General features: G+C 40.5%; 2 protein-coding genes across 5 annotated transcripts; both read left to right on the top strand.

Moving 5' to 3' along the window:
* Positions 1–7,679: 7,679 nt before the first annotated feature.
* LOC4340618 (protein NRT1/ PTR FAMILY 5.8) lies at positions 7,680–11,190 on the top strand. Its single transcript, XM_015785962.3, has 4 exons — positions 7,680–8,122; positions 8,196–8,413; positions 9,336–9,871; positions 10,228–11,190. Exons 1-4 carry the CDS (start codon positions 8,053–8,055, stop codon positions 11,009–11,011), a joined length of 1,608 nt encoding a protein of 535 aa, XP_015641448.1. The 5' UTR covers positions 7,680–8,052; the 3' UTR covers positions 11,012–11,190.
* Positions 11,191–14,034: 2,844 nt separating this feature from the next.
* Positions 14,035–19,424, top strand: LOC4340619 (O-fucosyltransferase 15). 4 transcript variants are annotated; one of them, XM_015785433.3, is made up of 10 exons: positions 14,035–14,433; positions 14,824–14,913; positions 15,015–15,111; positions 15,240–15,301; positions 15,821–15,909; positions 16,015–16,135; positions 16,228–16,371; positions 16,805–17,133; positions 17,467–17,707; positions 18,355–19,424. In XM_015785433.3, the coding sequence occupies exons 1-10, from the start codon at positions 14,146–14,148 to the stop codon at positions 18,664–18,666; spliced, it is 1,773 nt and encodes a 590-aa protein (XP_015640919.1). In that variant the 5' UTR covers positions 14,035–14,145; the 3' UTR covers positions 18,667–19,424. The 4 variants fall into 4 exon arrangements, with proteins under 4 accessions (XP_015640919.1, XP_015640921.1, XP_015640920.1 ...); XM_015785435.3 differs by having other exon boundaries at positions 15,019–15,111; XM_015785434.3 differs by having other exon boundaries at positions 14,828–14,913.
* The last annotated feature ends 1,071 nt before the right edge of the window (positions 19,425–20,495 follow it).

Consider the following 20,495-nt stretch of genomic DNA (forward strand, 5'->3'; position numbering starts at 1 on the left):
TTTCTGTGCACGTCGGGAAACGGGAGATTGGGAGCGGAACCATGCGACTCTCTTAGCCTCATATGAACAAAGTGAAGATTACACAGATTGAAATTCCAAAAGATCAGCAATAGAGTAGGAGACCTGTCGGAACATTTCTTTTTACCAAAATTCCAAAAAATAGGATTGGGGATGGAATAGGACCATTGTTGATGATACCGTGATTCTTTTAGTGGCTAAGAAGTAGTGGGGATGGGGCTCTTTTTTTCCTGGTGGACCTCTGATGAATTGGAAATGGAGAGAGTATTAGGCCGGGTTCATTAATTGCTTGGGGTTGGGAGCTAATCTCTCGTCCACATAAAACGAAGTAACTCATTAGTAACTAAGTATTAGCTAGTATTTTTTTAAAAAAATATATTAGTATAATTTTTTAAAACAACTTTCGTATATAATTTTTTTTAAAACAAATACACTGTTTTGTACGAGAGAGGTGAACTTCATCACAAGAACTCAGCCTTTGGAAATAAAAGTACCAGGAAACAGCCGGGAACATGTTGCAAACCAAGGAGATCTATGTATTCCTCCAATTAAGGAACATATACAATTTTGCATTGACTAGCAATGTGTAAAACAACTGCACGATACAAGTTCCAATACGAATTTAAGGCGCACGCATGGATTCCAAGGCCAACGTGCAAGGCATCCGGCCGACCAACCCGGCCTGGATCTCTCTATCAGCCGGTCATGGCGTCACGGCGTCATGCCATGCCACGTACGTCCACGTGCTAGACTCTCTTGTTGCCGAGGCAGCGGGATTGAGATCCTCTGCCTTCAAAAATATCATACTTTTATTATTTATAGATGGGTCCATGGTTCATCGGCTCTGATCCGAGGCGGCGTCGGCGACTTCTACTGCGACAAGCTCGCATCCTCGTACTAGTTGATTAAACTACCTGATCAAACTACCTGCCCTGCATACTACCTGATCAAACCCAACATTAAATTCTTAGAGCAAGTTTAATACAGTAGCATATAAGAGCAAGTTTAATGGTATAGCCAACTACTAGCTTCAAATCACTTATAGCCAACTTAATAGCTGATTCATACAATAGCTACCTATAAACATATAATACACTATTAATACATAGTCCCACCTATCATATATACATTGTGTCTTAAAGTCTGTGCTACAGCTGGCTACAAATCTGTAGCCCCCGCTGCTCTTCTGTCTCTTTCTTTATCTCCTCGATATGTGTTTATAGTTGGCTTACTTTCTGCGATTGTACCTGCTCTAACCAACTACTAGCTACAAATCATCTACAATTAATCTAAGAGCAGGTACACTAGCAGGCTATAAGCCAGCTATAAACATATTTCAAAGAGATAAAGGAAGAGAGAGAAAAGCAGCGGGCTACAGATCTGTAGCCAGCTACAGCACGGACTCTAAGACGTAATGTATGTATGACGGGTGAGACAAGATATTAATAGTATATATAGTAAGCAACTGTTATATGAATTGGCTATTACATTGGCTATAGATGATTTAGAGCTAATAGTGGGCTATACTATTAAACTTGCTCTAATAGCAATTCATACAATAGTTAACTATAAATATGTACTACAACATTAATAATTGATCCCACCTGCCATATACACATAACGTCTTGAAGTCTGTGCTTTAGCTGGTTATAAATATGTAGCCCGTTTTTCTTTTCTTTTCTCTTATCTTTTTCACGTGTGTTTATAGTTAACCTATAGTTTATTATTGTACCTGCTCAAAGAGTTCTCACTCACCTACCGACTACCGTATATATGTTTTTAGTTTAAGGAGTACTAGCTTAATAGCTTAGCTTCCAAACATACACGTGGAAACTCAACTCGTTTTTTAAAGAGAAAACCAAACAAATACCACCGATAAACGTCTAATTTTTTTTTAAAAAAAACATTGTCGAGTGAAAAAATTCTAGAAAATATCATTATATAATCAACTTTGTTTAAGAAATACCATCGTTTGTCACCTTCTTGTTAGCAGCCCTCTATTAATTATCGTGAAATACCCATCTTACACCTCTGAACTGTGTAAATTAAAGGAGACCATGGACCTGATATTCACTCTTATTCAATGGCATATCCAAGGGGTGGTCCGGGTCACCCAAAAAATCGCCAGCCCAAAATCCATTTAGGCTTTGTTCGGTTTGGAGGGGTTGAAAAGTAGGTGTGAAATAATTCCCCTCTAATCTCTCTCTCTTGAGGATTAACCGAACATAGTCTTATGGTGAAAAAAGAAGATAAGAAAACTCCTATGTGTAAGTAAAAGCGTTGGTCAATCGATTTGTCTACAGATAGGAGTCCCTCACGCGTTTGCGTTGTTTCCTCTCCTTACGCGATCGCACGCTTGCATCTTGCGGCTGCCAGCTAGGGATCCTGGTGAACGGCGATGGCGGAGTTGTGGACGGCAAGGGCGAAGCCCATGCATCATGCATGGTCGCCGCGGCGGACGGCAAGGGTGCCAGGATGCTAGAGTTTGCATGCTGCAGGTCAGGTCCATTAAGAGATTAACTAGCTGATTAGGTTTCTTTCTTTTTTACCCTTCTCACCTTGGCATGAATGCAATGTGTATTGCAGATTAAATATGAAGAAAGATGGAAATAGTATGCATCTCTTTTAAAAAACATAGAGCAAATAAGATGAAGATTGCTTCCCAATCACCTTCTTATTCCTTGGTTGTGGCAGAAGAACAATCTTCTTGAAACATTTGCAGCCGAGTAATAAGATTTTTTAAGTCAAATTTTGTGACTAATATATCATGATGAACTTTTCTAAATTATATCAGGCAAATTCTATATGTATTATATTTAAAATTTTTATATAAGTTGGACCACCCATATCTAAAATCCTAGATACGCCATTGCTCTTATTATCAGCTTGCAGTCTAAGTTTTCACTTGTAGGCGATGATGGTGAGGTGACACTCAATTAGGACTTCTTAGGAGTGGACGATGCGGCGGGAGCGAGACTTAGACAAGGAGCCAAACGCAGGAGAGACTGTAAATACGGATGCATATAAACCGGCGGTGTGGGAGGGCGAATCTGGGATAGCGTCGTCCATGCAATGCAAGGCAATAACGAGTCGAAGCCATGAGCTCCGCAACGCGGGCGCACGTGTGTGTTCTGCGCCACACGTCCTCGAGCGCAATCGAAGAACGCGTCCCTGTGAAGGGCCGAGGCCTCAGCGGGGTGCGTGGGAAGTCGGCGTGTTGGTGAATCTCCGAGCTAACACGCTAAAAAGCACGCGATACGTACTCGAAAAAGCTAATCGGCGACCAGTCGCGCGCGCCCTCCTCTGCGCAACTGGACACGTGTTGCGTGTGGAGAGGGGGTGGCGGACGGCGCCCGCGCGGAAGGGACTTTCCCCCCTCCCCCCATTTTTTTGTCTCTTTCTGGTTCTTTTCAGTTTTTTTGGTTTCTCTTCTTTTTTTTTCGGTTCTCTTTCTGTTTTGGTGTTTTTTAGTTTTTTTTCGGTTTCTCTTCTTTTTTCTGGTTTTTTAAAGATGTACGTATGTAAAGTTTATATTCGTATGTATACCAAGGTTTGTATTTGTACGTATACATAGTTTGTATTCGTGTTTTTTTCTCTCGGTTTTTAATATGTACATATACAAAGTTTGTATACATGTATATTTTTATACGTTTTTTGTACACATAAAAATTATATATACATATGTATAAACTTTGTATATCAATACAAAGTTTATAAATGTATATATAAAGTATATACATACGTATATATACACGTAGTAGTATTGTTGTAGTAGTACTACTGCTGTAGTAGTAGCAGCAGCAGCGCGCTAGCAGTAGTAGCAGCAGCAGTAGTAGCGCCGCCGCCGCCACCACCAGCAGTAGTAGACTAGTAGGAGCGGACTGGTCGCGCGTCCATGCTCCGCTCGACCAGTCGCTCATTAGAGGCGCCCGATATGTACTCGCATTGTGGGAGGCCTAAGGTATGCGGTTGAACACTTGACCAACAGCGCTGTCAGTGCAAGAGTCAGAGTTCTTGGATCACTGCCTCACTGGACGAGTGCCTTGCAGGAAGCTGGACGGTACCGGTGCGTGAGGAGCTTTGGGCATCCCTGCAGTAAGCCTAGCCCAGATGGGCAGGGACCCAACACAGGCCCAAAAACATGCTTATAGCTCTTCTTTAGGAGGGAATTTTGCTCTAAGACAAAGTATCTTGGAACGAAGGAATCTTATAAACTTTAAAACAAGTGAATTAATTGTCTTGAAAATCCTGTAAAATCGTTCTATTCCAATTAAATCTTGAATACCTTCAATGTTACATCTATTTATTAAAAATAGTAGTGCACTAGTAAGTAATATCTTCGGAAAAAATAAGTTAATTTCTTATACTCATCCCAAACATATCAATAAAAAACAAAAGGAATACCCTCATTTTATCAAACCCAATGCATTCCTATTTTATCTACTTCCAATGCAACTGTCCACTATTTTTACAAACTCCAATGTACTGATGGCTAAAAAAATAAACTTATTTTGAGATAAATAGAAGGGGGAGAATATCTTATTTCAGAATGGAGGGAGTACTAGTGTTAGACATGGCATTGGGCAACTATACCAGTAATATATTATATTATTAATACAGGCTGAAAACAAGCCACTATGTTCTTAGGCCCCGTTGTTTTCAGAAGATCCTTAAAAAAATAAATCTATTTTAAAATTTATAATAATTAATACTCAATTAATCGTATGTTAATGACTCGTCTTATTTTGCACGCCGGAAAACTAACCTCTAACTTAGAATGATCAAATGCAGCATTGTAGGTCTAGATACTGGCAATTAGTTAGAGAAAAAATATTTAAATTATTTAGTTCTAAGGGGTCTAAGATTATATCTCTAGATTGATTGATATTATTTCATCCAAATAGAGTTGTGTTTATAGGAGTATCTTTCCAATGGTCTTTAGTAATAGTATTTTACTATCAGTATCATCAGTAGAGGTGATTTAAACCATTGGTCTAGTAAAAAAAAAGTTCTACTACTAGTAGTGAAGGTGAAGGTGGTAGTATAAATAAATATAATTCATTAAATTCAAAAATATGAAAGGTTTGAATTGATTTATACTACCAGTACCTTAGAGATCATTGTAACATCTCGTACGGGAAATGAGCAACCATTTTCTCTACACGCTTGTTGGAGTGTTCATGGGGTTTTTTAATAAAAAAAAATTGTAAAGATTAATGGTATACTGGCGGTCGAATTTCTTTAACAGAACATGAATTATCGTTAAAAAACTCTGTTTTGGCTCAAAGCAGAAACTTCTTCTTCTTCTCCACTTTTGTGTATCCCAAACTAGTAAAAATGTAGAATAAAAGTTCTTCTAAAAGTATGTCAAGTTGTTTCAATTATTATAGCACGGTACAAAAAAACGCTTCTGCCGAAACAATGTGCCATCTGTGGCTGAAATTTGCCACCAACCACATACACACTCATGCAGAGTACTCCAGGGAATGAAAAGGAAACAACACACTGATGAAAAGCAGGATGATCAATCAGTGAAGTGACCTCCACATCGGCAAGCAACAATAGCTAAGGGATCTCATCGATCATCGTCAACAGTAGAAAGCTAGAAATCAATGAGATTTTCTGTCCTCCCTGCTCTTATCCTCATGTGACTCCTTTGCCCATCTAAAGTAATTAATTAATTGACCACTTGGAATACATTGGCAAATTGATCCAGGATAATGGAACAATAATTAGGTACGAGTTCATGTGTTACGTGGAGTTTTTTTGCCCCAAAAAATACCATTACTTTTTGACCGTATGTGGACTTAGGTCGGGAATAGATGGGGATGCCTATTCATCGAGTAACTAAGTTTTGATAAATTTCTGTCGTTTTCGTTAAGGTTGAGGAAGCATATGGTCTGCCCTCGTAAAATTGGAAAAGTGAACCCCTCTGAAAATGCACAAGCAATATGAAAGTGCGAATATATAACAATGGAAAAATTTCAGCCTTCCACTTAATTTCAAATAAGAATTGCAAAACTGCCAACAACCCCACTGATTGACCAAGAGCTGTCGTAACGGTTTATTAGAGAAAAAGATAATTTTCGGTAAGATATATATATATATATATATATATATATATATATATATATATATATATATATATATATATATATATATATATATATGTATGTATGTATGTATGTATGTATGTATGTATGTATGTATGTATGTATGTATGTATGTATGTATGTATGTATGTATGTATGTATGTATGTATGTATGTATGTATGTATGTATGTATGTATGTATGTATGTCCTTAGAGACTTAAAAGCATTGCTGAAAAGATACTGTGAAAATACCTAAAGTCAATTCCAAAATTAAGTTTTAAAATTTAATCATTTTATGTTTGTCAATAATAATAATAATTGGTAGTACGAATGTATCTATATTTCTGAGAACACACATGTTGTATCAATTTACATATCACCATCTCCGTTTCTTTTTTAAATAAATGGAAAAGCTATTCATGCGTAGTGCTCCTTTAGCAAAAAAAAAAAAAAGACAAACTCTGATCGAAAACATGTTCCACAATAGGACGGTATTGCAAATTACCTATATTTATCTTATGTTTCTCCTAATCTTGAAGTCTAGATCTCTACAAAAGTGAATCCATGTTGCAATTATTCCTTTTCCATGCGATTCAGATAGTCAGCTACTTCATGTAATATGTTGGAATTTGGCCAGTTTGTTGCTACATTACATTATGTGTATAATTTCAGATCCCTGGTAACCTTATGTTGCCTGATTAAACAGGAAGCGATGCATCCATTTTAGCTTCAGTTGTCTAGACACGTAGTGCTCACTTTGCCTTTAGTTTCCGTTGCTTTGCCTCTTTTACAGCAGTCACACTCAGAGCACTACACAAGTAAGCAGTCCATTGAGGTACCAACTGTCAATTGAAGTGAGAAACTTACTCCTAGCGATCCATTTCACTGAATGAACACTATCTCTTGGTACATTTGAGGAAAATACACCGGGAAAGCTGAAGAAAAAACAAGGTTCAGATCAAACCATAACCAGGGGTTGAATTTCTATTGGAAATTTACGAATATTTGGGAGTTTCAGATCCCTTAGCACAGAACTATTTCACCTGAAAATTTTATCTTTAAAAAAGTTTTGTCAAAATTTGTTTAATTTTTTTGTCCCAAAATCCCCTATTCCTCCCATTGGGTAGAAATGTGCAAAATGGAATTGTAAAACTCGAATCAAATAAAAATGAGGACAATTAAGAAGAAACCTAAGTTATCAAATAATTAAGAAAAAAATATGTGCCCGTTTAAAATTGAACATAAGATATCGTGATTGAAACCACACATACCTTATCACTACACTATCAACTATCAAGTGCATATCAACCCTAGATCTAATTTTAAGGTGTAAGCAAAAGCTCCGGGACATCGGTCAATTCAAGCTCCGGGACATCGATCAATTCACTGTTTCGACAATAACCTGAATACAACATCAAAGTTCAGACATTTTCGTGTGTTCAATTTATACGATCAGTTGCATTCACCTTAAAAGTTATTGGGGGGTGTTCTGCACTAGCAAGCTACCAAGGCCTTTCCTCACCCTTTTTTGTACGTCTCTCTTGTGGAGATGCCACCATATGACAACATCCACAAATGCCCATCCATCTCTCCCTGAGAAGAAAAAGAGAAGGCATTTTTATTCCATAAAAAGGTCAGGATGGAGAGAGAGCTTAGTCACTGGGTGTTGTTTGTGGTGGATTCCACTTCCTGGTCAGTGGCTGTAGATCGAAACTCTGAATCTCGAGAGAGAGCTGATGGCTTTTGTATTGGCTTGCATCTCCCCCCAGTGCGCGCTGTGTAATGATGCATGCTCAAAGCTACCTGAAGCCATCTCGGTTCATCGCCATCGGTGGAGAAGACGACGACGACGACGACCTCTATAGTCTATAAGTAGGTAAAGAGGAGGAAGAAAATAAAGCCAAAGTCGAGCCGCCACAAATTGTGATTCTCTGATCCGTCATGTCGGGGAAGAAGCCGACGGCGGCGCCGCCGACGGCGAGGCTGAGCAGGGCATGCGTGATGATCATAGGTAATAGTAATGCAAGCGAGCTCGATGTTTCATGGTGATCCATGGTGAGGTTGAGCTCGTGCATGGTGTGCAGTGGTGGCGAGCGTGGAGAGGTTCGCGTACAAGGGGGTGGCGTCGAACCTGGTGACGTACCTGACGGAGGTGGTGGAGATGAGCACGTCGGCGGCGGCGAAGAGCGTCAGCGCGTGGAGCGGGGTGACGTCCATGCTGCCGCTCCTCACCGCCGTCCTCGCCGACTCCTACTGGGACCGCTACTCCACCATCACCGCCTCCTCCCTCCTCTACGTCGTCGTAAGCTATTCTGATAATCTTTCTCTTGTTTTGATTTTCATAATGGAAATGGTTTACGTATCCAGACTCTACGAACAGGCGCACAGCCAATCGGTTTCAATCTCTTCTTCTTTTTCTTCTCATTCCCTGTTCAGTTCAGGGTTGGAAATTTTGGACTGGAATTTCTGAAAATTCCGAAATTTCGGTCATTTCGGACCCCTCCGATACAATATTATTTCGGTCGAAATTTTTCAATTTTTTTAAAATTTTTCATGAATTTTCTTAATATTTGTTCAAATTCAACTAAATTTTGTTTCAGACCGAAATTTTGGATATTCCGGTGTTTCGGTGATGCCCGAACAAATCGGCTAAACCGAAAAGTTTAACCCTGGTTTAGTTTGCTGATTGGCCCTGTGTTCTTAACTTAACTTCTTATGTTGTTTGATTTTAGCCTATTTCGGAGTTGTTTTACAATAGTCTGAGACTTTGGTTGGATTAGGAAATATGAATCAATCTGTCCATTTCTGCACCTTGTAGTTGTAGTCAGGAAACCTTATTTTGTACAAATTATTGGAGCAAGAGCCAATTAGGACGAGATGGAGGAGGTTGCACCAATGTGGGGTACAATAATTGATTCATTTTTAGTTACTGCTTACTAGTAGCATGGAACAAAATTGCTTCAGGACAGGAGCTATTTTGCAAATGCAGACAGTTGCTGCAGCTTCTGATGATCCAGGACAGAGACATCACAATTAAAGAACAATTCAGTAGTAAGAAGTAGTAACGTGTAACAACCAGCACCATGACACATACTCAGTAAAAAGAATCAGCCATTCAATTACAAAACATATCCTGATATAACACTTGAAGAAAGAAACCAACTTAGTTTACTTTTACTGTAGTAACTCATCTTACTGATACTGTATTACTGTTCAATCACCAGGGGCTAATAGGCCTAACTTTATGGGCACTGCTACACACACGGATGCCATGCTCCACGCTCTTCTTCCCGCTCTACCTCATCTCCATCGGCCAAGGCGGCTACAACCCTTCGCTGCAAGCCTTCGGCGCCGACCAGCTCGACATCGGCGACGACGACGATGACGGCGACAATGGCGCAACAGCAGCAACAGAAGAGCAGAGGAGCAAGGTGAAGAGCCTCTTCTTCCAGTGGTGGTACTTCGGCATCTGCAGCGGCAGCCTGCTGGGGAACACGACAATGTCGTACGTCCAGGACACCGTCGGCTGGGGCCTCGGCTTCGCCGTCCCGGCCGCCGTCATGGCCGTCTCCGTCGCCGCCTTCTTCTGCTGCACCCCCCTCTACAAGCAGAGGCAACCCAGAGCTGTTCATCGCAAGCCCTGTCGTGACAGCGTCCTCAAAGCCCTGAAATCGCTTCTCGCAAGTGTCACTGGCGCCAGAAAGATCACCCTGCCATCCAGAGACGGCGACGATGACACTGACATCGTATCTGAGCTAGAGTAAGATTTTTGTTCTGTTTCGATAAACTTTAAAATCACCTGAATTCTGATTTTGCTTAGAGAGCAATTTTACAGTCCTTGAGGAGATATCATGGATTTGGTACCTCATAGTATCTAGATAATAAGAGGTATCAAATTTGCAAAAGAAAAAAATGGTACGTTATGGTCCCTGAAGGACTGTAAAATTGCTCTTATTTGGAACATTTACTTGGAATTTGGTTGTAGAATTATGGATGAGAGATGTGAAATTTTGAAATGCAGGTTGCAGAAATCACCTGAATTCTGATATTATTCGGAACAAGTACTAGGAATTTGGTTGTAGAATTGTGGATGAGAGGTGAATTTTTGAAATGCAGGTTGCAGGAGAAGCCACTGAAGCTGGCTGATCAGAAGCAGGAGGCGGCCATGGGAGAGGCTGCAGCACCAAGTGTAGCCAAGATCATAGTGAGGCTGCTCCCAATCTGGACGATGCTGCTCATGTTCGCGGTCATCTTCCAGCAGCCGATGACGTTCTTCACCAAGCAGGGGATGCTGATGGACCACCGCGTCGGCGCCGTGTTCGTGATCCCCCCGGCGATGCTGCAGAGCTCCATCACCGTCTCCATCATCCTCCTCATGCCGCTCTACGACACGGTGGTGGTGCCGCTCGCCGGCCTCGTCGCCGGCCACGGCAAGGGGATCACGGTGCTCCAGCGGATCGGCGTCGGGATGGTGCTCTCCATCGTCGCCATGGCGGTCGCCGCGCTCGTCGAGGCGCGCCGCCTCCGCGCCGCCGCGTCGTCCTCGTCCGGCGGCCGCCTGAGCATATTCTGGCTCCTCCCGCAGTACGTGCTCCTCGGCGTCTCCGACGTGTTCACGGTGGTGGGCATGCAGGAGTTCTTCTACACCCAGGTCCCCAGCGCCATGAGGACCGTCGGCATCGCGCTCTACCTCAGCGTCTTCGGCGTCGGCAGCTTCGTCGGCGCGTTCCTCATCACCGCGCTCGAGATGGTGACGGCGGGGGGCGGCGGCGGCGGGCACGATCACGGGTGGTTCTCCGATGATCCCCGGGAGGCGCGGCTGGACAAGTACTACTGGTTCTTGGCGCTCCTCAGCTGCGTCAGCTTCGTCGTCTTCACACACTTGTGCAAGTACTACTAGCATTCATCTCATCACGTAGAGATCAGATTTTATTTAGCATTTGTTGGAACTTGGAAGTTGGGGCCTTTGTTACTGTGTTTGTGTGTGTGTAAATTACACGCTTTTCATGGTGAGCTTCACTTAGGTGTACTGTTCATGTTTTCAGAATGATCAAGAATGTGTGTAGTTCAGGAGGTTCACATCCTCTATCACTATAACACTAACATACAAGGTAATAGTCTAATAGAAGAGTGGGACCAATATACTAGCGACTGTTAATAATATTATAGTAGAGAATCCTGGCATGTAGTTCAGGTGTGCTCTGCTCAGCACAACATGACGGTCTAGCGGAAGCAGTTCTAAAATACATATTGCATGAAGATGTTCAATAAAGATAATATAACATGTTTATCTACCTATGATTAGAAGAAGAGAGTGCGTTGTCAAAGACAAAAAACTTATGTTAACAAATGGTGTTATATTCCCTCGAGAGTTTAGAATCCACTCCTTATTTATGAGGATCGTTGGTGCCATGGTATATGCGAGATTGAGGTAAAAAAACAAGAGAGACGAATTTTCATACAGGTTTAGGCTCTTAACTGACAGGTAATAGCTCTACTCTTGTTGACCGAAGCCGATGTTACCTTTATATATCAGTATCACGCAAGTACAATTAATTTTTGGGATGATCCAATCTAGTCTTCGTCGGGCGTTGTCTTAGTGGTATGGAGATCTCACATATGATACGCCTAGCGTAGTCAACTTCCTTGAATATGAACTCGAATACATGTATCCAAGATGAAGATTGTTGCCTCGGTTTAGTTAAAGACTTAAAAGACTTGTGCATTTGAGAGCCTAGGCTTGTTTGAATATCATGGCACACAAGAACTTCTCAGATAGTACCTCTTATCTGAGAACAGAGCAGCGGTTTTTTCACTATATATCAAAACATAACAGTAAATCTATCAATATAAAAATATATAACTTTATAAAATAAGAGTGGTAGTTAACTAATAAACTATGTTAAAAAAGATTAATATATAAGAAGATGTACCGGCACACAAGGGCGAAGCTGGGATCTAGGTTTTTTTTTGGAGGAGGGGGATGGGGAGCTACAAGGCAAATGGACAAATCCCATAACAATCAATGCCTACATTGTCTATTTGTTTAGATTAGGGATTACTGATTGTCAGATTTGTAAAATAAATGATAAAACTAAAGGTCAAGCATTTATGATATTTTGTTGTATTGAGGGAGAATGGAGAGAGAAGTCACCTCTAGACTCTAGCCGATGATGTGTCCGATCTAACGTGCTTGATGGTGAGAAAAACACTATCGCCGATCGAAGGGCGGAGTCACGTAGATGCTTCCCACGTGTAGCGTGTGTTGTCGCCGATGGTTACTGCTAGCTACTATGTGATGCGAAGTTGAAGCGATGGGACGATCTATCAGACAATGCTCAACGAAGAAGGCGAGGTGTCAGCTACGTTGCCTCTATCTGATATCTCTCGTGTGTGGACATTGGACAGTTGGGCATGTTCTATTTCCCAATAGGCTTGATGGTTGTATACACCATGGAGAGAGAAGGGTGGGGGGAGGAGGTTCTTGGCCAAATCGGATGGGAGGGTGTTGGCCCACCCCACTCTCCCTTAGCTTGGCAACTTTAGCTCAGGTTGAGGAGAGAGGCACATCCATGGCCGCGTCCTGCATGACATACACAGTCCGTAGTTTACCATCTCACCACAACATTGCACTATACTAGATGAGGCAGGTAGCATAGTCACAAAGATGAGAAGTAGGAAGATTAATAGATTGCGAGACGATGATCAATATCTCAAATCTTGAATGGATGTGGGGTGGCGCGGTCGTAGATGGGTTCATCCATCCTATTGGTAACCATATGTGGAATCAAGAAATTGTATGAACAGAATACGTAGTGTGAATCAACCGATTTCATCAACATTGATCGACTAATTCTGTAAAGAGAACTATGAGTGAAATAGTGGTAGAGAAGAGCAGTAGGGATTGTCTGTAGTACTGTACCTGTAGTAGCTGCTGCTGACATGTGGGATGAGGTCCACCAATAAGCCGCTGCTAGTGCAGGTGCGGTACTGAAGAGGATCGTGTACAGAGAGAAGAGCTATCGGTGCTTGCATTGGGTTTTTGTCTACTCTAGTATAATAAATACTCCCTCCATACTGATAAAGAAAGTCGTTTAGGACAACGACACGGTCTTCAAAATACAATTTTGATTTCTTGTTTCTATAAAAATATTTATTGAAAAGTGATATGTGTATACTTTTATAAAAGTATTTTTCAAGATAAATCTATTCATATAATTTTTATATTTTCAAACTTAACAACTCGGGAGTTTATTCATGATTTATATTTATAAGATTTGATTTAAACAATGTCCTAAACTTTACGAGTACGGACGGAGTAGCTGAGAGTAAAAAAACAATTTTCAGCTAAAAAGAACAGCACTGATGCGCACGCTGGCTGGACGCACGTGACCGGCCGCAGCTTCCTTCCTTCGCTGCCACGCACGAACCCCGCCCCCTCCGATCTGCAGGCTGAGAAGAAAAGCAGACAAAAAATTCACAACATTCCAAATCTCCATCACTAAACTATACGGCTTGTTTGGCAACTTAAGCGAAGGGAATTGGAAGTTTACACGAGAAAATTGATGATGAGATTAAGATGGAAATTTGATTTTTCATCCTAGTCTCTTGTTTGGTAGAGGTGGTGGAAATTGATAGGGAGTTTTAGTTAGAGATTAGATCATTAATGAAAACGGATGGCTGAGATTTGTTTAGACGAAGTAAAAGAGGAATTCCCTCCCAATTATCTGCCCCTACCCAGGTATTGAAAAGGTGGGAGTTCATTTCTTAATTCCCCATCCTCATCCCACCAAAATTCTCATATCCCCCAACCAAACAAAACAATTAATAATCTCATCCCTTTAAACTCTCAATCCCTCCCAGAAACTCACTCCAACCAAAGACTGTGTACTACTAATAAACCTGCCTTAATCACAACCCCGCATCTCAAATCAAGCGCCGCACGCCGATCAAACCACACCCCGCCGCATCGTCGCCTCTCCGCGAATCCACCCACCCACCCACTCGAGATCCAAATCCGGCGCCTGGAGGGATATGCCCGACTCCTCCTCGTCGTCGGCGGCGGCGGCGCTGCCGCTGCTCCCGTCGTCGCATGCGGCGGCGGGGGTGGGAGCGGCGGCGGCCACCTCCGTGCTGCGGGGGAGGCGGCGGCGGAGGGGGCTGCGGCGCCCGCGGGGGCTGCTGGGGTGGGGCGCGCTGGTGGCCTTCTTCTTCGTCATGAACTGGTGGATGTTCTCCCGCCTCCAGGACCCCGCCGCGCGCTCGCACTTCCGCCTCCGCCGCCGCCACTCGCCCGCCGCCAACGCGTCGCTGTCCACTCTGGTAAGGGCGTCGCTTCCCTTTTAGCGGTAGTGGTAGTCTAGTGGGAGTGGAAGCGTGACGGCTCGGTAGCTTAGCAATTTCAGCTGCTCAGATTAACTAAGGTCGTGTGCGGGTGTGAAATTTCGCAATGTAGCTTGCCTTGTGGAGCTATTTCAGGTGTATGAGGTACCAAAAAATCGTGAAAAATAGATATAGTGCTAGTGCCATATATGTGTATCAAGCTACATAAACATAGTAATTCAAAGTTAATATTGCTTGATTGTTCGCCTTTTTGTGAAGAGCATGAACATATAAGTTGATATAAGTTGATAGATATAGTGTGAATTGAAGTGGCATGATTTTTGCTGTTTTGGAACGGTGACATGATTTTCGCTGTTCAAATATCTGAAGGAAGAAGTCAGTGGTGCTGGAAAGGGGAAGAGACCTCATCAGGTCATGCTCACTCGGCTACTTGCTTTAGCTGCCCATGCATTGGCAGAGGTAACATCATAAATGTGCAGCTAAATTTTTGCTGCATTTCAAACTTGGTTCACATATTCACTGAATTATGATGATTGTAATGGATGATGCTAATCGCCTAGGCAGAGACGAGGCCAGAACCCCAGGATTTGTGGAAAGAGCCAATAAATGCTACTATGTGGCGACCTTGTTCTGACAAAAGGACTTGGGAGCCATCAGGTAATACAGTTTATGTTGCTTGGTTCTATTGTTATAGTTTACTCTCATGCTAATGTTGATATTTTGTTTCTACACTTTTTGATTCACTTCTTTGTTATTCTGACTTGCCTCCTTTTTGTAAATTGAAGAGGGGACCAATGGATACATCATGATTAGTGCAAATGGTGGAATAAACCAGCAAAGGGTGGCGGTAAGTAGTCCCTTGATGGAAAGAATAATTATATCATATGTTTAAATTTTAACAAAAGAAGGTTATTTATTACCTGTGTCATCATTTATTTTAAGCAATCACACGTTCAGTGCAATTCTCTTCCACAAAAATCATGAAGTATGACTTGTTCAGAAACTGTACAGTAATATTCAGAACTGAGCTTGTACAGAATTTATAAAAGAATTGGCATATAGCGCCAAAGCAACTTGCCAAGAAATTCAATAACTTTATTGGAAAAAATGGCATAAATCAATTCAAGATTTTTTAATGAGTAAATATTTGATAGTAAATGCAAGCTTAGAGTAATTGATTTTCATTGTAGTGCTAAAATTAGCAGAATTTTTTTTGTGTAATTTTAAATACCTCTCAATTTTGTTGGCTTGATTGGTTGATTTGAACAGTCTTCTTGAACGAAACTACAATCCAGTTTTTGGATTTTCTGTGAACTATTATGTATTCTTATTTAATTAGTCTCATTTCCATTTTATCTAACAACAGATCTGTAATGCTGTTACAATATCTCGATTGCTCAATGCAACTCTTGTCATTCCCAAATTCTTGTACAGTAATGTTTGGCTGGACAAAAGGTACATTTCATTATTTATCTGCCTAACAACTTTATCTCATTTCTTATGCTCTGGTAGCTTGTACCCATGATTGAATAATTTGACAAATTGAATTCTATTCCTTAGCCAGTTTGGCGATATATATCAGGAGGATTATTTTATCAATTATTTGAAATCTGATATTCGGATTGTGAAGGAGCTTCCTGTGGAGCTGCAATCATTAGACTTGGAGGCGATTGGTAGCCTTGTAAGTTATTTTAGTTTAGTGAAAAGCTCTAGAATGGTAGAGCTATGATTTTGACCCTCATTATTTATTATCTAACTCGTATTATTCTGTAGGTTAATGATACCGATGTTATGAAAGAGGCAAAGCCAAGCTTATATGTAAAAAAGATACTACCAATTTTATTGAAGAATAGAGTTGTCCACTTAGTAGGATTTGGTAACCGTTTGTCTTTTGATCCAATACCTTTTGAACTTCAGGTATTACTATTTTTTGATTGCTATCGTTTTAGCTGCAAAGCCATCTGAATATCAAATTCTGTTAGTTCCATTTGATTTCTTTTTTCACTCTAGGTTGCACAATACTTTTACACAGCAGTGGAATTCGACAGTACATATAATTGACCTTTTTCATAGCTTCCAAGTCATATATGGGAGTGTTTTGGCCCTGTACTGTTCCTAGTTTTTGTTAAAGATTTTTATGACACCGCATAAACATAATTATCTGACATGTTTACAAGATAAAAAAATAAGCTAGGATTTATTAGTTAATTTTCCAAGCTGTGTATTTTCTATTGTTTACATATCAAGTTAGCAGCATCATTGAAGTACATATAACACGCAAGAATAGGACTTTGGAACTTCAAAGTTAATCGCATGCTCTGACTGTATATGTTCATCTACTTTTCTACAGAGACTGCGTTGCAGATGTAATTTTCATGCTCTTCGTTTCGTACACAAAATACAAGAAACTGGTGCATTACTTGTAGAGAGGTTGCATGGTCATAGACCCCATCCATCACCTTTGGAGGATAATCTTTTAGGCCATTTTGCTAGCAAATCTGTTCTCAAGGGGAACAAGAATGAAACATCGAAATATCTAGCAGTTCATCTCAGGTTCGAGATCGATATGGTTGCATATTCTATGTGTTACTTTGGTGGTGGAAAAGATGAGGAAGAGGAATTAGAGATGTATCGTCAAATTCACTTTCCAGCCTTGACAGAACTAAGGAAGACGACAAAGTATGTATGCCGTTTAATTATTCTGTTTACTATTTTGCTGCCTTGCATACAGATGAATGTAAAAATTATCTCTTCCTCTCCAACTTTGAAAAATCTTCCATGCCAAACCAGGTTACTTTTATTAAATAGGAAAATTATCCTTTACCTCTGATTTTGAATCTTGATTCCCTTTGCCATTTCAAATTGTATTTCTGCCACACAGATATCTTACTGATATGTTGGTCCTAACCCTATTGAGTGGCAAAAAGTATATGGTGTTCAATTCCAGCTTATTAATCTATTGCTTGCCCTTTCAAACAGTATCTATATCTGAAAGTCTCACTATTATGTTAGGTTGCCCTCAGCTGCTTTCTTGCGATCTGAAGGAAAATGCCCCCTTGCACCTGAAGAGGCTGTGCTTATGCTTGCTGCTATTGGTTTCAAGCACAGCACAAATGTATACATTGCAGGTGCTGAAATTTATGGTGGGAGACATAGGATGGCAGCCATAAGCCGTCTATACCCTGCTTTAGTATCTAAAGAAACTCTTTTGTCTTCCTCGGAACTCGAACCATTCAGAAACTTTTCATCCCAGGTAATATTTTTTAAGATATATCGTTTGGCCCCTTGCATGTAATATACGTATAAAAGATGCATAGAGACATAGACGGCGTTGATACAACCATACATGAATATAAGCTATAATTAAGTGAAAGAAGTGCTTGGTTGACTCATAAGGCCTGGGTATGTAAAAATCAGAAAAAAATAGAAAATTCAGGCAGCTTGTTAGTTTGTTAATAGATCAAATCTATGCAGTCAAATAACAGAAGAACATTTGAGAACTGACGTTGTGAACAAAGAACTTATGAGAACAATAGAATGTCCATGTGCAATGCTTACTAGGAAATACTCATATCCCCCAAAAAGGTGATTCAGGTAGACATTGTAAAATCCAAATACAAGAATTGAAACTGGACATAACAGGAATACAACAATTTCAGAATTTACCCGAGTACTCCCTCCACCCCAAAAAAAAACCAACCTAGGCACGGATGGGACATTACATAGTACAACGAATCTGGACATGCTCATGTCCAGATTTGTTGTACTATGTAATGTCCAGATTCGTTGTACTATGTAATGTCCCATCCATGTCTAGGTTGGCTTTTTTTTGGGACGGAGGGAGTATCTCTTAAATCTGGTTACAGTTGATAATTTTTTGTGCTCTCATACCATTTGCAGTTAGCAGCCTTGGACTTTATTGCATGTGCAGCTGCCGATGCCTTTGCCATGACTGACCCAGGTAGCCAGTTCTCTTCCCTTGTCCAAGGATATCGCATGTACTATGGTGGTGGGGACCTTCCTACAATTAGACCAAACAAGCGCCGGCTAGCCAGCATACTTCTGAAGAATGCCACAATGGAGTGGAATGAATTTGAAACTAGAGTAAGAAAACTCATACAGCAAACTAAGCAAGTCCATGAGAGACCAGTTGCAAGGAGTATATTCAGACATCCTCGATGTCTTGATTGTATGTGCAGAACAGAGAACTGAGATATTTAGGAACTGTCTTGTGCCTATAGCAATTTTAGAAGACAATGTTTGGTGCTTTGGCAGACAGATGGGTTTGTTCCTCTTTTCCCTGAAGTACCATTTGGAATCAAATTGTAAAGGGGGTGATTGGCTCTCACTGCTAGCAGAAACAATTGCACTCTCTGATGATGGCTCTAGCACAGTTTAATATGATCAACTAGCATTTCCTGGCTTCCTGATCAGACAAATTTGTTTTGGATTTCAATACCATGGCACTTTCTTATCTCCTATGTGATGGTACCAAGGACTGAAGTGTGCATCCAAGCTGCAGTGCTGCCAGATTTTTTGATACAGCTAAATTGAACAATGCGGTTACTGGGAGTACATCATCAGCATCTGTCACAAAAAGAAACAATTTCATTTTGCCGAGCAACGTTAGCAGCACCATTCTAGTTTTGAAGGCTGTCTTGTTTGTATCATTTGACAATTCAGGATGCAGGTTTTTGGCAAATTGAGTATGTGATCTTCAATATGGTTTCTTTCAGTCATTTGATGAGTCAAGTGGCAACTAGTTCTCTTCTATTCTTTAGTTGATTGAGTAGTCTTGTATTATACGAGCCGTACATAACATTGTTGTAACTTGTAAGTTTATACAAATTGAGGAAGTTAAAATGAACAGCAAGAGGAACACTTATCTTGTTCTTTATATGTTGTATTTATCCATGAGACCATTGGGAAACATCCATTTGTAGCATTATGTTTTTGGCATGGTGCCCGTATCAGGAAGATTCCTGTCTCTGTGTTAAAAATTTCTGTAAACAGTGCATGGCAAAATTGCTCTAATGAGTAAACTTCAGAAGTAAGAATCAACTGACAGTGTTGACAAAACAAATTGTTCACTATCAGGGCTATTTTGTATTGCATATGCCCTTGTTCTTCTCTTGTTACTTGTAAAGGGGGTAGCAAATTCCCATTTGCAGCAAGTGGTATATAGATCAGACTAGCAGGAGTGTTTATGCATGTCAGTAGTTTTAGTACAAGCAATTGTCACTTCAGAAGTTGGTCGCTCTGATCCTCCTGTTGAGATTTTGTAATGCAGCTGTAGTTGACTGATATGGCAGGACTTGTTGACCAAGGCAGAGAATTTGCCACTGCTTTTTGCTATACCTTGTACAAGGGTGTTTAGATTTAAGCAACTTCCTTCCCAAGAATTTGTTCTTACTTTTGACTTTAGGATCAGGAACCATTTTGGGAACGGGGACACACAAAAAGATGGAAATCTCAACATCTCAGCGTCTAGTAGTAAAAAAATACAGCACATACTATATGTATATTTGGTGACGCCCTCTGCAGCTCTGCTGATTATTGATTATAAGACTATCAAATATTAGATTACTTAATGTCATATATACCATTTTATATTCCATTTATAGAATGGATTTAATAAAATACATAAATCTGTTATAGATAACAAAATAAACAGAAAAACCACTATACAAGGTTTACATCTGAATCCTCTCAAAAAAAAAAAAAGGTTTACATCTGAATAACATGAAAACTTCATATGGCTGTTTACAACACTGTCCATGCCTTGTGGAGATTTGGGTTTAGTCATATTATTCACATTTAAGACTAATAAACTGAGGTTTAAATTTATATTTGAACTAAAAATTCTCAAATTTCCTTCGGTGAAAAAAAAATCTCAAATCGACAAATTTCATGAGAATTTGGAAGCTGGAGCTCTCGAAAACAACTCTACTGTAGATGGATTTTTGTAATGCAAACTCCTAGTATTATGGGTATGGATTTGCATGTAGCTATGCAGCCATCCACGTCACTCCTTGCGTACG

This window comes from Oryza sativa, chromosome 6 (genome assembly GCF_034140825.1).
Source record: "Oryza sativa Japonica Group chromosome 6, ASM3414082v1".
Lineage (NCBI taxonomy): Eukaryota > Viridiplantae > Streptophyta > Magnoliopsida > Poales > Poaceae > Oryza > Oryza sativa.

What these genes read in the sequence shown, in the direction of transcription:
- LOC4340618 (XM_015785962.3), top strand. Translation starts at nt 8,053, where the DNA reads ATGTCGGGGAAGAAGCCGACGGCGGCGCCGCCGACGGCGAGGCTGAGC. An exon ending in GGCATGCGTGATGATCATAG is followed by an intron (nt 8,123 to 8,195) that starts GTAATAGTAATG and finishes CATGGTGTGCAG; the next exon opens with TGGTGGCGAGCGTGGAGAGG. An exon ending in CCTCCCTCCTCTACGTCGTC is followed by an intron (nt 8,414 to 9,335) that starts GTAAGCTATTCT and finishes TTCAATCACCAG; the next exon opens with GGGCTAATAGGCCTAACTTT.
- LOC4340619 (XM_015785433.3), top strand. Translation starts at nt 14,146, where the DNA reads ATGCCCGACTCCTCCTCGTCGTCGGCGGCGGCGGCGCTGCCGCTGCTC. An exon ending in TAAACCAGCAAAGGGTGGCG is followed by an intron (nt 15,302 to 15,820) that starts GTAAGTAGTCCC and finishes ATCTAACAACAG; the next exon opens with ATCTGTAATGCTGTTACAAT. An exon ending in AATGTTTGGCTGGACAAAAG is followed by an intron (nt 15,910 to 16,014) that starts GTACATTTCATT and finishes TCTATTCCTTAG; the next exon opens with CCAGTTTGGCGATATATATC.